The sequence below is a fragment of the Actinia tenebrosa genome, unplaced genomic scaffold (genome assembly GCF_029948245.1).
Source record: "Actinia tenebrosa isolate PJP-AT-01 unplaced genomic scaffold, QUT_ActTen_1.0 PGA_scaffold16__25_contigs__length_10494907, whole genome shotgun sequence".
NCBI classification, from domain to species: domain Eukaryota; kingdom Metazoa; phylum Cnidaria; class Anthozoa; order Actiniaria; family Actiniidae; genus Actinia; species Actinia tenebrosa.
Window position 1 is genome coordinate 9,057,995 of NW_028292576.1, and position 17,586 is coordinate 9,075,580.

General features: G+C 36.5%; 1 protein-coding gene and 1 long non-coding RNA gene across 5 annotated transcripts; both read left to right on the top strand.

Moving 5' to 3' along the window:
* Positions 1–1,132: 1,132 nt before the first annotated feature.
* On the top strand, positions 1,133–11,578 carry LOC116289450 (uncharacterized). Of its 4 annotated transcripts, none has more exons than XM_031696393.2 (15): positions 1,133–1,207; positions 3,140–3,243; positions 3,340–3,405; positions 3,908–4,084; positions 4,826–5,254; positions 5,341–5,364; positions 5,637–5,828; positions 5,936–6,133; positions 6,547–6,659; positions 7,138–7,196; positions 7,494–7,799; positions 8,082–8,248; positions 8,467–8,713; positions 9,061–10,752; positions 10,888–11,578. In XM_031696393.2, the coding sequence occupies exons 2-14, from the start codon at positions 3,189–3,191 to the stop codon at positions 10,736–10,738; spliced, it is 3,711 nt and encodes a 1,236-aa protein (XP_031552253.2). In that variant the 5' UTR covers positions 1,133–1,207; positions 3,140–3,188; the 3' UTR covers positions 10,739–10,752; positions 10,888–11,578. The 4 variants fall into 4 exon arrangements, with proteins under 4 accessions (XP_031552253.2, XP_031552254.2, XP_031552251.2 ...); XM_031696394.2 differs by having other exon boundaries at positions 9,061–10,358; XM_031696391.2 differs by having other exon boundaries at positions 9,061–11,578.
* Positions 11,579–13,715: 2,137 nt separating this feature from the next.
* On the top strand, positions 13,716–17,161 carry LOC148910733 (uncharacterized). Its single transcript, XR_016119998.1, has 3 exons — positions 13,716–13,889; positions 14,843–14,993; positions 16,998–17,161. It is a non-coding gene; the product is annotated as an uncharacterized LOC148910733 (long non-coding RNA).
* Positions 17,162–17,586: the final 425 nt, after the last annotated feature.

The following is a 17,586-nucleotide window of genomic DNA, read 5'->3' on the forward strand; positions in this document are numbered from 1 at the left end:
AGAAACGTCTCTCAGTTTATTAGAGAAAGAGCCTCTTATACAGTGTATACAAAATACAGTGCTAGGTATCGAATACCAGTTGAACAATTTGAAATGACAACTAAACGTTTGGGAAGATATTTTTCCTAACTTTCTAAGTTTCATAAGTCCGGCAAAAAAATGACCTTTTTGAGAATTTCCAAATCCAAAAATCAGGAAAGTAATTCTAACGGACTTGGATCCTTGGGCTTCGAAAGACAAGTAGCCTATTGGATCTTGAGAGCGAATATGAGACATACATATGATAATGAATGAAAGAATAACGGAAGGTAAAAGAGAATTAAAAAACTCAGAACAAACCTGAGTTTCATATGAAATTTGAACCATCATCTGGAACTCATTTTTCTTTAGAGTTCTTTCTCTTTAACCTCGTATTCTTTCATTCACTATTAAATTTGTTTCACCATTCAATTACTAAATATAACAAAAGTACCTGTTTACTGAACCAAACAGTGCGCAATTTGTTCCAATCAGACGTAGAGTTTAAATGTTGTTTTTTTATACAAAAATACAAAGATAACTCAGCGTGAGGTTGTTAAATTGCAAACTACCGGAACAAAGTTAAACCTAGGGGAAAAAGGGAAAGCAAAACTATTGGCAAAATCTTAATGAATGACAAAAAAATAGGAGTGTCTCAGTTTTTATTGCAAAGCTTGGGTTTCATGTCGTGAACATTTTCACATTAGTTTAGTCGAGATGTCATTAACACATTAACAAGGAAAAGTTGACACAATATTTTTGTTGGTGAATGCTTTTATGAATAAATAAAACAGAGAGGGAAAAAATCACCAAACAAAAAGGAAGCTACAATATACAAATATAAGCGATTACCATGTCGTCTTTAGGAAACTTTGTATAAATTTTGAAAACATGACAACTTCAAGAACGTCTTAAAAATATATACCTTATAAGCGTTTTAGTTAAAGCAAGTGTCCATGTATGTTTAGTTTCAAAACAAAGCTATGAGATAAGCCAACAACTAGTTGATACTCGTCTTTGGTTCGTTGGTTCGCCAAACAAAGTGTGACTTATCCAAAGAAAAATTCAAAAGTGGATGTGATCATTGTGATCAACTAAACTTGGTCCTAAGAATCATCACCATATGTTTTGGGAGCGCCACAGACGGAGCGGTAGGGGCCAACATATTATAACATAACCTTGGCTATAGGTGAGTGCAAAATAGTATATTATGTTCCATATTTTAGGAGAATTTTGATAATGTATATAGTGTATAGCGATGCCTTGCTCGAAAAAGTGTGTGTAGTTTGAAGGCATTTCCGAATTTCAGAGTTTCAAAGATGCGACTTTTCGCATCGGCAAATGGACAGATATCTTAATATATATACGTGAACTTATTAAATGAGAACTGAAGTGAGTCTATATACATACATATATATGAGAATGTTCAAGTTTATTTTATGATTGTAATAGATTGTTTTAAGGTCTACGGTAATGTAAAGTGAAATGACCGTGTTATATATGAATGGCATCATTGCACATTTACTTGTCGTACGACCTCATTAGTTTTTAACACAATTCTAACAATTCTCCTTAATGCTAACACATACAAAAGGCTTATAGTCTTTTAGTAGCCGTGTTCATTCAAAGACACTTCGTCAAAAAATTAAATTAAAATTTTATGTCAAACTTTATGATTTTTTTTTTTTTTTTTTTTTTTTCTTCTTTTTTTTCGGTATTGCCAAAATCACATACTATGACTAGTCTATACTTATACTAACCCTCAGTATTGTAATTGGATTTATGGTATCCACTCTTGTACATCATATATCATTGCACTTCGATAAAACTGAAGTATTTATCAATCATTATCTAAAACCTACAGGAAAATAATGATTTCAGGGTTTTCATCTCATGTTGTATTTAAAGGTTATAAGATCATATGACAATAACACAGATACCACATACCACTGTGTCTGCCAGGAACTACCTGACCATCCATCTATTAAAAACGTTTCCTCGTAAAAATAGCTTCATGAAATATAACATATTTCTAGGATATTTTTCTTTTAGTTCATATATTTTGTGGCTTTGATGTGGATGAATAGAGAATATTGATGTGGATGAATATAGAATATTGCACCAAATGAAGTCCTATGTTGACAACAAGTATAATCAATAGATATAATAAACCTCTGAAGGTATTTAATCTTGGAACTAGAAAAGCAATGCAATGAATTCTTTTACATAATTTCATCTATTACGGAAGTAGAATTTTGGTTTATTTATTTTGAAATGCTTTATCATATTATCTGATTGTTTGGAAACCAAAAACAACCTGCTCCAACATCAAAATACAAGAAAACTAGTTCAAAAGATTTCCCTTTCGTTAATAATTTTATGAGAAACCAAAAATTAAATCACCAAGCTAATATATATTTTGTTTCAATCTTTTTGTTGGTTATCATAAAATTATGGGCGGGGTGAAACTAAGCGAAAAGGAAAGACTAAAAGAACAGGAATCTCATTAATGATACATATGTATTATCTGCACGTAGGTATGTTATCAGAAAGGTATTTGGAATAGAAAATAACTAGCCTGGAAAATCTAAAGCGATTAAGTAAGCGAGTCAAATACGATGAAGACGTAAGAGCCTTCCGTTTTAAGTTGCGAATAATTTTGAAAGTTTGTAACAATTTGAACTGGTTTAATTCATATTTTTTCTCTTCTTTGGAAAGGTTGGTTATGTTTTGTAAGTTTAAAAGAATGTTTTTGCACACGAAGAAAAAATATTTCGTTTGTTGAACCATAAGTAGATAACTGGTTTTAAGGTGGTTGGTTAGTTAGATAGTTAGTTGTAGAATTTATCAAATCCTTTGATATCATATGAATTAAATTAAGGCTATTTTCGTGTACAGAATCGATAATATTTGAAATAATCTTAGATATGCAATCTGGGATTTTTTTTAAGTTGCGCTAAAACACGAAATCAAAATGCTGATCCTATATATCCATCTCCAGAATCCGAAATCCGAAATCCAAAATCCATAGGCGTTCCACATCAAACTTTGTTTGAGTGACGGGTCACTGAAGCAATTTTCTTAGTTTTAATTTTACTAATATATTATTTTCTTCATTTAGGTTGGGAGGAAAAGCAAGCTAGGGACTTTTCTATTCAACAGCACTAGAGATGAGATTCCTCGCGATCGCTCTCATCCTTGTGGCTGCTTTGGCCAACGCCAAGAGTACGTAGTACAAACTTTCCACTCCAAACAACTTATATTTTGTATATCCATTTAATCTCTAATAATACATTTTTATCACGCATTAATATTCTACAGACTTACACAAAAGAGATGACTTTTATAATTCGCCAACAGCCGATCCTTTTGATATTAGTAACTCAGGTAAATATTATTTTACATTATCACATTTCATTTATTTTTACTTAAAGAAGCATATTTCGTCTTTTTTTTTTTTTTTTTGGCGGTAAACTCTCAATCGCTCGTCCCTCACGATAAATCGCTTATTTAATGCTCGCCATAGCTTTAAATTCAGACCTAAATAACTTAGTGATTATAAATATCCTTTGCGACCTGTAAGATTGGCACTAACATTCTAAAGTTATTACGTCATCCAATATGGCTGAAATCAATCACGTGACCGTTGCAGGTGTCTCGCCCCAATTTTCTTTTAACAATGAAATCAACTCTTGATTACTCGTTCATTATGATTTCTACTAACTAAAAATATAACTAAATGATTAAGCCAATTATCAAATGCTGACCTGTAAAATCAGGGAAGTCTTCCTTATTCCATCAGATGTTAATTCAGCGAGCACTGTCCTGTCATTCTCTGACACCTGTTTTTGTGACGAGATGATCAAATTATATTATTTATCTTTTGCAGAACATCAAACTTCTGATCAGACGTTTGAAAATTTCAAAACAGAACCAACAAAATCATCCAATGATGTATCAAATGATTCTGACTTCCTCGAAGAAGATGAGGACTTTATGAAGCCAGTCAGATATAACGCTCCTGCAAAAGCCGCTGTCCGCAAGGCGAAAAAGCCTCTTCAAGTCCGTAAGTTCTATTAAACTTAACAAATAGACATCAGTTTTTTATGTGTCTGTCCTCTTATTGACGATAAATTGCGTCATCACATTGTCAAAGTAGTGTGGATTCACGAGGCGTAGCCGAGTGGATCCGCATACTACTTTGACAACGTGATGACGAAATTTATCGTCAATAAGAGGACAGACACATAAAAAACTGATGTCTATTTGTTTTTTACAATAACAAAAACGATAAAAACTTCTCATTTTTAGCGATCAAAACAACCAACGGAAAGAGCGCGCGCTCGTTGACGTCAGCTTTATCTGTCTGTCCTCTTATTGATGATAAAAAATAACCAATCAGCGCGCGAGAAATTTGTAAGTTATTGTAAAAATACGAGTGCTTCTCAATAGTACACGAGAAATAGTCGTTTGTAAGAAAGTCATTAGTAGACGTGCATTAAAGCGTTTCCATGACATTCTATAAGTACGTGTACTTGAAAACGTTGAGAGTTTTGCAACGCTGTCATGAAACACTTTCATTGACGGTCCCAAAGTTTCTATTTTATTGTCGCAATTCCGCTTATTCTATTAGAAAGCACAGTGAGCATAAGAGCTCTACACTACGACTTATGGTTCTCTTATACGCTTCTGCCCATCCCCGCGCGATTTATACACACCGCACACTGTCAAGTTTTCTATTTATTCGTCGCCTCTCCCTCTCCCAATGTTGTAAATGTCATTTATAGACGTTTTTTTCATATTTCAGCTAAACTTAGAAGTGCGGCGTTGGATTATATGAACTACTTCCGACGCACTCACGCTGCAAGTCCCTTAATGCTCCACGGGCCTCTGACTTTAGGAGCACAAAAATGGGCCAACAAAATCGTCAAAGCTGGCAAAGTCAGCTATGACAAAACTACAACCCACAACCAAACGATCTGCAAGAAAATCGGACAACAAGATGATGCCATCAGGGACTGTGTAGTCTCTTGGTATGCCAAGATTATGAATTATGACTGGGCTCATAAAAAAGTTAACAAAGACAACAGTGACTTTGTGGTTCTTATTAACCGCCAAACTACTCATGTTGGAATTGGCGTCTCAAGAGGGCCTCTTGGTAATGTGTATCTTGTAGCCTTCTACTCACCTAAGGTCAACCCAAATGCTTTGACAGAGAACATCCTTCCTTACACAGGTAAGACTATAAAAAGAAGAAATGAAAGAATGAAAGAAAGCAATAATTATTTATCATTAATTAACTGGGTATTTATTTCTTTACAGATGTTTTCGCTGCTGCCGATGGAGGTAAGATCATTTCACTTTGTCGTTATTTCAACTTCTCTACGTTTTAATTCTCTTCGAAAAAACTGAACCACATGCTGAACATTTATCAGGAGCGGATACAGCGGATACGTTGAAAGACTTGCAGCATCTTGAGAATATTGTTTACTTCCAAAATGCCAAACTCTTGATATTTGCGGATCTATTTCCACGCCAACCTCTTTTGATTTTTTTTTTTTTGATCCGTCCCTGAGAACGACGTTTTAACCTTTTTTCATATATAAATTCTTATTTAGTTAAGTGTCAAAAGGGATATACTGAATACCAAGGCACATGCTACAAGCATCACACTGCTAAGAAGAACTGGATGGGAGCTGTAGTTGAGTGCGCAAAGGAGAATACTGTAGTCGCAGATATCAAGAACGCTGCTGTTGAAAATGCACTCAAAGCTATGCCACGTAAAAATCCCACGAAGCTTCTGTGGGTGGGTAAGTAAAACCACAAAACGAATAAAATAAAATAGAATGGGAGAATAGGCTATCGAAATACTGGGGAAAAATGCATTTGCTTATTACTATATTTTGAATTGTTGCAGGTCTAAATGACAGAGTTAAAGAAGGAATGTACAGCTATGTTGACGGATCCCCCGTGTCTCACTTGAACTGGAAGACAGGGGAACCACAAGGAAAGGGTCAGAACTGCGTTGCAATTAATTTCAAATCTACTTTTGGAACAATGTACGACAGAAAATGCACAGAAAAACAACAATTCATCTGCAAAAAGCCACTGGAAGGTTGGTGCTTAAAATATCGCAGGGATAATCAAGAGTCTGCTTGCCGTACTCTATCTCACTCTTTTTGTCTGTCTATAGGTCTGTGTATCTGTATGTCTGTCTGTCCATCGGTCTCCCTGTCTATCTGTCTGCCCACCAGTCGGTGTGTGAGTCTGTCTTTCTAACTCACTCTGTCTTTGCGCTGTCTTGCACTTCGAACATTCATCTTTTCCCCCTACACACTACAGAGCGGCTTGCGCATTCCTTCTCTGTCTAAATGTATGACTGTTAGTCCATTTCTCTCACTTTTTAAGTCAAAAGTTTCTAAACACTTTGAGCTGTGATTTCATCTTTCTTCTACCTGATTTGCTTATCGTTAATCATTTTAGAACTGTAAACAAGAGTGTTTTTTTCTTTTTTCCTCTGTTTTAAAGGAAATGTTCTATACCAAGTATCTCTCGAAATGCCCAAACTGAACTACCAGAAAGAGTTCAGTGACCAAGGATCAATCTCTCGTCAAAAGCTAAACGCTAAAATTGAAGCAGCAGTAAGTACTCGAAAACAATACACTTTTATGCTCTTATGTAGTAAAACAGCAACCAAGTATTAGTATTTTCTATTCGCGCGTAGCGTATATAGAGGATATTACATGGGCGCGCGGAGATACGAATTTTATCTTCGAGTGTTCAATTGTTATCTCACGAGTGAGCGCAGCGAACGAGTGAGATATCTAAATTGAACACGAGGAGATAAAATTCGTATCTCCAAGCGGCCATGTAATGTTCTGTTTATTGTATAGATATCGATGAAACTTAAATAAAACAAAAGCTCAAAAATTCTTTATTAAAATATCCACTGGTGAAAGATATCAAGTTTTCGACAATAGAGAAAACCTGGTATTTCATCGATATCTATATAATAATTACTATATCTTTCGTTACAGGAAATTATTACCAAATCGCGAAAGACAAAAATACGTAGTCAAAAAATATAATAACCAAACTTAAAACTCTCTTTTCTTTTAGTTCAAAGCTACTTACAAGAAATCCACCAGCTTCGTCAAAGTTTTTGTGGTTGAGGTTAGGTAAGTCGCGTGCCAAAACCTGGCATCTATCGATCTTGATATCTAAAAGCTGCATAACATTTATCTATATTATGCCCTAATATAAACCCACAATCGACATAATAAAAACCCAAAAATATTTTATCTAAGTCTGATCTAAGTCTGGGCTAATTTAAGTCAGGGCTTAATATAATTTACAGTTGAAATTTGAATTTAGTTACTGGGGTATTGCGGAGGGAGGAAAACTGGAAAACTTGACTAAAACTTTCGAAATAAAGAACTCAAAAAGACTTATCAAACTCTGTTTATGTTATACAGTGATGGTACGGTCAAACCAAAGCCAAAGCCAAAGCCAAAGCCAAAGCCAAAGGGTAAAGGCAAATATCCCCAGAATCCTTACGCCTCACGATATGGATACAACCCTTACCAGGGCAGTCGCTTCTCGGGGCACTATATGGGAAAGAGACAGCTCGAGCCAACTGCAACAGCTATGCCTTCATCAGTGAGTCCAACTGTGCCATATTCTGACAGTCTGTCTGATTCAAGTGACAACCTTGAAGATAACTTTTTGGAAAGCTTTGAAGATAAGTCCAAGAAGGCTAAGGCTAAGGCTAAGCCTAAAACGTAAGTTTTGGTTGGCGTTCATTATGCTCATACAAAGATAACCGGCGCATTTTACGAGCGTTTCAATGCCCTTTACATCTTAGTGAAGGACTATTGCCAACCAAGCATCCGGTATGATGATGATCATAGTCAATCTACCCTTAATAAGAGTCTACCCTCAATAGAAAAAAACACGAAAGACGCTGAGGTCGAAAGTAGACTAACAATTTTGTGAAAAAATCATATAATTCTTTTTTGTGCAGAACAAAAAAAATTGTTAAGTAACATCCATTTTCGTTTTAGTCCACCAAAGAAAACCAAAGTAACGATTGTAGCCAAGTTTGGCAAGCAGAACCTTCCAGCTGATCCAACCAAAGTATTCCAAGATTATCTTACGAAGAACAAGCAACGAAGCGCTGCGCCTCTTAGCCAGGAAACAAAGGTTCTCTCAGTCAAGCTTCTTCCTCCAGGTACAGAATATAAACGACCTCTAGCCATGGGTGGAACCATGACCATGAATCAGCGTGTTCACTAGGAAAACGAATGTCAATCTTACATTTCCAAGAATGCTATGTATTATAGTTTGGGGCAAATTAGTGGCATAAAAGAGGGTTCGACGCACCCTGATATATTTTCTTATCTTCTTTCTTGCGATTGATCGTGGTTTTTCTTTATCTCTACAAAACAGGAAGCGAACCCATGAAACAATTAATTTGCGACACATCATGTGCAAGTACATGTAGTTCAGCATGCAGTCCAAATTGCTGTTTCCAACCACCAACCTACTCAAGTTACCAATCTTCTTACTCCCCCTGCTACCCAACACCATACAACCCATGTGGTCAGGCAGCTGCCCCTGCACCTGCACCAAAACCATCAAAACCAAAGGTTATCTACTCGTTCCAATCACCAAGACCAACTTTCCACGTGCCAAAGTAAGTCTCTCATTTTCGATGCACCTTTATTTTGACCATAAAATGAACCATCAAAAACTCAATGAGCAACGCTAAGACTTTGTGATCTTCTTTTGAATCTGATTTACCGATGTATTCTTTTGATATAGGTGTAGTGCTTGTTCAGTTGAAGCTCCTTTAAAATAAGATTCTTTGACTTTCTTTTTTTTATTCCTCGAACGACAAACAAACGTTATAAATTTCAATAATCAAGGTTTATGATCATTCTCTAACTTATATTTTTGTCAGTAAAAAATAATGTTTAACGCAGTCTGAAGTTCTATACTCAGTTTTCCATCATCTCTAATCTAAACAATTTTGTTCAATAGATGGCAGCCACCTCCTCCTAAGCCAAAGGCACCAAAAGCCGCACCCTGTACTCCAACTCCTGTGAATCCATGCCAAACTCCAGCATTTTCTTACGGATATGCTGCTCCATCATATCAGGCAGCCCCATCATATCAGGCTGCTCCAATGGCTCCTCCTTGCACACCAACCCCAATGAATCCATGTCAAACTCCAGCTGCTCCTCTCCCACAAATGAAAGGAGCCGTTAATCTTCAAGGATATACTGCACATTATGGCAAAAGGTCTGTTGTTGCAGGAGGTTCTTCTGCTCCGTGTGGTGCTCCACCAATGAACCCATGCGGCCCTCCAATGGGAATGCAGATGCCCATGGCTCCACCAATGGCACCACCAATGCCACCACAAATGCCACAAGGTGCTCCCTGTGGTGCTCCACCAATGAACCCATGTGCTCCACCAATGCGTCCTCCAATGGCCCCACCAATGATGCCACCACAAATGCCTCAAGGTGCTCCCTGTGGTGCACCACCAATGAACCCATGTGCTCCTCCAATGGCTCCTCCAATGGCTCCTCCAATGGCTCCTCCAATGGCTCCTCCAATGGCTCCTCCAATGGCTCCTCCAATGGCCCCACCAATGATGCCACCACAAATGCCTCAAGGTGCTCCCTGTGGTGCACCACCAATGAACCCATGTGCTCCTCCAATGGCTCCTCCAATGGCACCACCAATGATGCCACCACAAATGCCTTTTGGAAGCCCATGTACACCAACCCCAGCAAATCCATGCAAAAAGCCAAAAGCAGCTAAGAAAGGAAAGGGCAAAAAGAAGGGAACATCAGTAAAGCGTTGCGGTCCTCCTCCATTTATGCCATGCGGAGGTTTTGGAATGGCACCACCAATGCCTATGCCAATGCAAATGCCTATGCAACAGCCAATGCCAATGCCAATGCCAATGCCTATGCAACAACCAATGCCAATGCAGATGCCCTTCGGCAACCCATGTGTCCCAACACCATACAATCCATGCCCTCCAAAACAAGCTAAGGCCAAAAAACCTGCACCCAAGAAACCAAAAGCACCTGGTGCCCCAAAACCATTGGTTCTCAATGGAATGACATCACCATTTATAAGTGGTTATATTCTACCAGGACCACCACCACCATACATCCCACAACCCCCAATGATCCAGTTTACAGGAAGCAATCCATGTCTACCAAGCCCAATGAATCCTTGTGTTAAACGTGCGCCAGTCGCTCGCCCAAAGCCAAAGAACGCAAAGGCAGTTGCCAAGAACACCACACCTTACCAATCTTATGGAGGTATTGACTATCACCAACACCAAGTGACTCCCCCAGTTCAATCAATGCCTTATAATCCATATGGTTCAGCTTATGGATCAGCTATCCCTAGCCCCCTAGGAGTACCTCTTATCCCGGGGATGAACTACCCTAAATGTTTACCTAACCCCACTAACCCATGCAAGCCACTTAAGTTTAAACAGCCCAAGTTTAAGCCAGTTATTATTAAGCTGAAGTCTACACCAATTCAGATCAAGGTACCTCAGAATCCCAATTTGGCTTCATTGATGCAGATTCCATTATCAAACCAACCCTGTCATTCGTCCTGTAGTACACAGAGCTTTTGCCCATCCTACTGCTCTAAGCGTTGCTGCATGGCAAGAGGAAAACGCCACGAGTAACATTGAACCTATCGGTATTGAAAACTTGAAATAATCTTACTATAATGCAGTATTTTGAAAATTTTGTTTTCAAATCTGTGTAAAAAAAAAAAAGTTTTGAAAAGTCAACAGAACATATCTTTAACGTGGATTTTTCTTTTTTACTCTAGCGTGGAAGTGGTAAAGAAAAGTATGGATATAAAATACCCTAACACCAAAAAGCGAACGATATCAGTTTATCTTAACAAAGAAAATGACAAAGTATAAGATAAAATTAGTAAATAACAACTTAGAGAGTTTAAAAAGATGCTAATCTTAGGTCATAGAAAAGACTTTCAAATTGCTATGGAAAACAACATTTTCCCACTTTCCTTTGTTTCACTTTTTAAAGCACGAAGGACAACGGAGAATTGCTGACATTATTTTCTATTAGCATACTAAAATGTTACTCTAAAAGGCCGGATTTCAATGCATCTCTTACCTCGTTGAATTAGGGAATACTATATTTGAAGTAACGTCAATTGCTCAACGCATTTGATATCCGACTAAGGATAATCATTCCAAAACAAAACCGAAGGAAAATAGTAAAGTATATTTCAGATTCACGATATAAAACACAAGGGATATTGAGTTTGTTAAAACACGTTTGGGCCTGAAAATTTTGATTGCAAGTAAATAGATATATATATATATACATACTCAAATCTTTACAATTTAAAGAAATTCAATTGAGAGTTTGAATCATTTTTCTCGATTTGCGACATAGATAGCTAGTAATTTATTAGTGGTGAAGTGTAACTGTTGGGATAATGTCGTATAAATAGTATAACTAATAAATCACAAATAAACAACTATTATTGATTTGTTTGTCTTTTTAACCTTATTTCTTTGATCACGGATGATACCTTTACAAAATACCTTCAAATTTTATCGAGCCCTAAAACAAACTCTGGGCTGATAAAACGCAGGGCACTTCTAACCATAGTTAATGGTTAATAATAGTTAATAATTCCCCTCTATTAACTATGGCTGAAACAAGCCCTGGACTGACCAAAGTCAGGGTGGCTAGCTCAAAGATCGAATTGAAATTTAGCGTGTTAGGTTTCGCGGAGGCCGGAAAACTCGGGGGGAAAAAAACCATCAAATCAAGGAAAGACCAAACAAACTATGCTTACATGTGAAGCTGAGATCAAGAATCAAGTCGGATACCCCAGAGGTGAGGGGCGAGTGCATGATTGCTTTGCAATAATGTTTTTCTGTGCTTCACTCCCTTTAGAACCGGAAGTAACGATTTCTGGTTCTTTTCCTAACAAGTTTGGCTAACGGCGTTAAACAATTGTATTACATTTCACATCATAGCCACCATTTCAAAAATTTTAAAGTCCAACATCTTCCGACATGCAGTGCCCATAATATCTAATTTTGAGTTCGAAATAATTGTACCCCAAGAGTACCGGAAAACACTATCAATAAAAATATAAAAAAAGCTAAATAGTGACGGCAATACAAAGATCTTTTGTCTCCATCACGTCTTTCAAACCCTTTCAACTACGATTACCCTTTTTTGTCAGTGATCATAAATAAGACTTGAGGTGGGGTAAGGAAGGTTTGAGATTTATCATTTTTGAAATACAATCGTGACGGAAATCCCCTATGCACAGCGTGTTCATGGTACGTCTATTACTAGCCCATAACCACTTCTTTCTCTTTTACTCCGACGAAGGACTAGCGTCCGAAACGTCAGTACGTTTTTTCATCTTTTCACGGTGTATAATTTATCTTTTCACGGTGTATAATTTATCTTTTCATCATTACTGTTTCATTAGAAACACCGACGCAGCTCACACTAGTTTTTAGCTAGTTATATCTTTTTATTACTAGCCCATAGTTATACAATGGAAAAATCTATCGATTTGAGATGTTGGAAATATGTTGGAAGTTTCGACTTCCAACATAGTATTTCCAAACTATGGAAGTAAAAAAACCATAGAAATATACGGCTACAGAAACTGTCAATAAAAATAGATCCCCCGTAATACTAATAAAAATAAAATGAAACGAGAACTGAATTATGGCTGATAATTTAATTAAATTATCGCATTTTTGCTTTATGGATGATTTTGACAGACCTTGAAATTAAAGTGCCTATGACACCTAACTCAATGTTTTCAGCATTGATTCTACATGAAGCTAAAAGTTAAATAGTAAAATATTTTTATATGGTTTGAGTGATGCATCTTGGAGATATCAAGATGGTAATGATGTGACGTCAAAGGAGGCTTCATTAAATATACAAAACTTTTCTGGGGCAGTAAAATATCCTGTTTAAAGCAGCACTGTCTTACTTAGGATTTAAAGAAAGTTTCTAGCAAAAAAAATTATCATAGTAATCAAGGTTTCGATTTCTAAGTGATGACAGATAAACTGAAATGCGAAGGAGTAAAAAACCAATAAAACGTCTTTCAACCATAATAATTTAGACCTCATTTAAAAAACAAAACTTTTAAAACACCAGGTTCTTTGATTTTTTTTTTTTTTTTTTTTTTTTTAGACCTCTGTCTAAACGAAAGCGGTTTTCTTTCTTTTCAAAGCAGCGTTAAAAGAAATTCTGTCAAAAAGTTTTAAGTTATTGCTTGAACAATGAATAGAAGCCCAAAACAGCCTCACCAAATGAAGGTTCCAATGCAATTTAGACGTTTTACTTCACGACCAGTTTAAGGCGTCCCGTTGCGAAAATTAATTTCCCAATAATCAACACACAAAAACATATAAATGCCCTACAATTTAAAATTAGACTTCTCATCAAAACGTGAAGCCGTTAATTAAAATTAACCTTAGAGCTTTAAAGAAATTAAATTTCTTTGTCAGCAAATAATCTCTCTATAAAAAATTAATAGAACAAGAAATTTTCAACAACGGTGCCATTGTAACATTACTTGATATTCCAGCTGTGCACATTTATAATACTTCCGCGACTGTTTGGTTGAAAGAGTTGAAATTAAGGGTTCAGTTGAACATAAGATCAATTGGTTGAAGCATCTGGGAGCAGCACAAGAGCTTTAGCGAAGACAAGTTGAAGAGAAGAACAAAATAATGTCGAAAGTACAAGCTTTGGTGGCATTTTGTATTCTGGCCTTGGGCATTTTTCACCCCAGTGAAGGCGCTCCACCTCGTAAGTTTAAATACATTTTTTGGTCAATTATTGTTAATTCTAGAGTGCGTATACCTTGAAAAATTCTCATAATATATCAAAGCAGGAAAATAAGCTCAAGTATTGAAAAATATACATTTCTGATTTACTTTCTTTTTTCCTCTATACTATCTACATTTTTGTTAACCAATAATTATATTTTATGTGGTAAAAAAAAAGAAACTTTAGCCTTGTTTGGGCCTTTAATACTAGCCCAAACAGATAATGATTTAAACTCCACAAAAAAAATCAACTTTGAAGAAGTTAAAATACTGGAAAGAGAAAGGTTGGAAAGAATATAAGGTTAAAATGAAAAAGGGAAAAAAAGATAAACGTCAGTTTGAAAGAAAGAATTTGACAAGTTAACATTCAGGAAAGGCCAGTAAAATATAAGTAGAACACTATTACAAGAAAATAAATAAAGAAATAAAAACATAAAGATTTCAAGTAACCAAGTTAAAACTAATTTAAAAAAAGAGAGGTAAGCAATAAGGCAGTTCAAAATAAGCAAGGAGTGGTAGGCAAAGCAGCTAAACAAGTAAACAAGACTAGTGAACGAGTTGACAAATAATAAAAGGAAAGAAGGGCTTAGAAGGGCAGAATGGCAGATGGGCAGATGGGCAGATGGGAAAAAGAAAGTCAAGAAAAATAGGAAAAAAAGAAGGAAAAGAAATGGAAAAGGAAAAGGAAAAGGAAGGAAGAAATAAAGGAATAAAGAAAGAAAGAAAGAAAGAAAGAAAGAAAGGGGAAAAAAAAAAGGGACTTGTCCAGTCAAATCTTTGTCTCAGCAGTCATTTTCACTAGTGATGTTTAGCAAGAAACTAGGTATGATAAAGCTAAAACTAATTTGGCCTGTGATCAAGACAGGCAACTGATGGGCCATTATCTTGAGCTCAATACAAGATGAATAAAATGAAAGCTTAATTATATCACAGATAACGAACGTTCACCACACAAACAAAGTCATCCTCATGGAAGTGAACCATTCGTCCCCGAGGAATATCATTTTGGCTACTTCCCAAGGTATTTTGAAAACATGAAGCGCAATGAAAAGGCAGGATGCAAGGAGTGCTGCTATGATCCGAGGTAAGAGGCATTACATGAAATATTCTAGGAATAGACCCTTTCAGCTTGCAAGAGCATAATGTTTTTTTCCAGATCATGTGTCTTTCAGTTGCATATACATGAAATATGCTTGTAAAAGTCTTTTTCAGCTTGGTCCGAATGTCTTTTTCCATTTAAGATCACATTTCATTCCCTTAAGCATGAGATTTTTTGTTTGAGTCATATCAAAATTAACATGTATGTCTTTTAGTGCATGACTGTTAAACAGTGAAAGGGTACTATAGGAAATGACATGTGCAGGCATCCCAGCCACTTTTTAGACAAATTTGATAGGAAATATAGGCTGTGCAAGTTCTAAATATAGGAAAATATAGGATTTTTTCCCAAAAATATAGGCACTTTATAGGAGCTAAGATAGCTTTTCAGTGGCATAACCAGGGATCGGGAGGGTGCACAGGCAATGATTTGCAGAACTAAAAGGCCATTAAAAAAAACAGAACCAAAAAAAAAAAGAGGGCCAATTTATTTCCTTCGCCAAATATGCTAAACATCGTAAAGTATAAATGAATCACTCAGCAGTTGTCCTATTTATAGGAAATATAGGAGGTTTTCTTTAAATATAGGCTCTTTATAGGATCCTATACAAATTATAGGAAATATAGGTCTGGGATGCCTGCATGTGGTCTGAAATGGGAAAGCAAGCAGAAAGGGTTTATTGTCCTAAAATATTCCTATCATTATGTACTTGAAGATATTAATTGTTTTCTCTAGCAGGAAGATTAATCTTATACAAGGGCGGATCCAGGGGGAGGGTCAGGGGGGTCGCAACCCCCCTGTCATTCCTGAGGTCAAATGGGCTTCTTGTGGTAAAAATGCAACTGGGATTCCCTTGCCCACAAAATTTACCCCTGAGACCCCCCTTCAAAAAAACCCTGGATCCGCCCTTATTATAACACATAAACTTCAAATCTTCCATGATCAAAAATGTATCTCAACAAACTAGTACTTGAAATTCTAATACCACATGCACCATTGCTAAAAATAGTTTAACATATCATTGAAATAATACTGGAAACTTAGGCAATATAGATTAGGACTAGAATAATTATGATTTTAATACACAATGCCTCAAAACATGTCCTATAACTAATGCTTGGGTATTAGGAGTGAAATATGAAATATCATAGTTGATGTGCATTATATTGAGTGGCACTGAAGCCAAACAGGCAAACTCTCTCCTAAAAAAGACTCTCCTTGGACGCAGTACCATGACTAAGATATTTAAATGAACGACTAGCTCAGTTGCTAGCTTCTCCCTTATGCGGGCATTCGTTTAGTACAATTATTATCATGTAGCAAATTAAATATAGGATCGAAACCGCTGTTTTCGAATTAAAATTGAAGTTTAACTTACCTTGTTAGAGGAATATTTGAAGTGGCATGGGAAAGGTGAAGAGCTCTGCTTGATTTTGCCGCCATTTTGATATTTATTTTGGGGGATCTACCGCTGGTCAACCACAGGAAGCCCATTCTAAGATTTCAGCGTCTTTCCCCGGGTTCTCTGGTTATTCCTCCCTCCGCAAAAACCTAACAAACTAATTTTTGTGTGAGCCATGCCCTAACCTTGGATTAGCTTAGAAGCTTTTTTAGGGTATGATGTGAGTTATAATTAGCCGTGCTTTGACTTTGATCAGCCCTGAGGACGTTATGGATTGAAGGCCTAGGAATCAATTACTTCGATCCGGGCTGTTCTTGACTTTCAAAAACAAATGGACTTTGAAGGCTATAATTTTGTGAGGGAAAAATGAGAAATGTGATTTGCTCAAAATTTTGAATCTGGAAAAGTGAAATTTGAAGTACTAGGGCTAAGAAATACATTTACAGAACTGGCGGATTTGGAAATGGGACTGAGGTTATTGCTAAACTCCTTGCTGTTGCAAGATTACATCTCAATGTCCCCTTTCCTTCCCCATGAATCCTCAGTTGAAAGTTAATTTTCATATATTTTTTTCTTCTTGTTCGCAGATGTTCTACAGTCTACTACTCCGTCTGCAACTGCTTCTGAATCTTTTACTAGTTCTGACTGTCAAGTAAACATGTCATATATCGGCATCCTATAGCCACTTCCTTCCCGGAGCATGTTTTTCTTAATTTGACTAAAGCTGAAAAATAAATTGATTAAGTGTAAATTGTGAGAGGAAAACTACTTCATTCATTCACTTTTTGAAATATTTTCGGATAATAACTATCTAAAATATCACTTCCAGAGGTAGTGGGTACCTGGTAAACCAAATCCCCCTTCCCCTCCCTTCTCCCCCCCCCCCCCCTCCTCCCACCCCCACACACCCTAAATCTTGTCCCATAAGAAGATTTGAACTTATTCCCAACGTAGAAGTTGTAGAATTACTGATGCATCCTTTTGGTTAACTATATTTTTTCATTTCATTATCTTTTGCGCAAGACCTTGAGTGAGTCCACAATCTTTCTCGTTATTTTTAGAAGACATATTTCGCTACTGAAGAGTCCTTAGCGCTAATGAATTGCGCCTCTTCTGAATGGAAAGCGGTCACTTATAATAGCTGTGATATGATTGGATGGATTATCATATCATTAT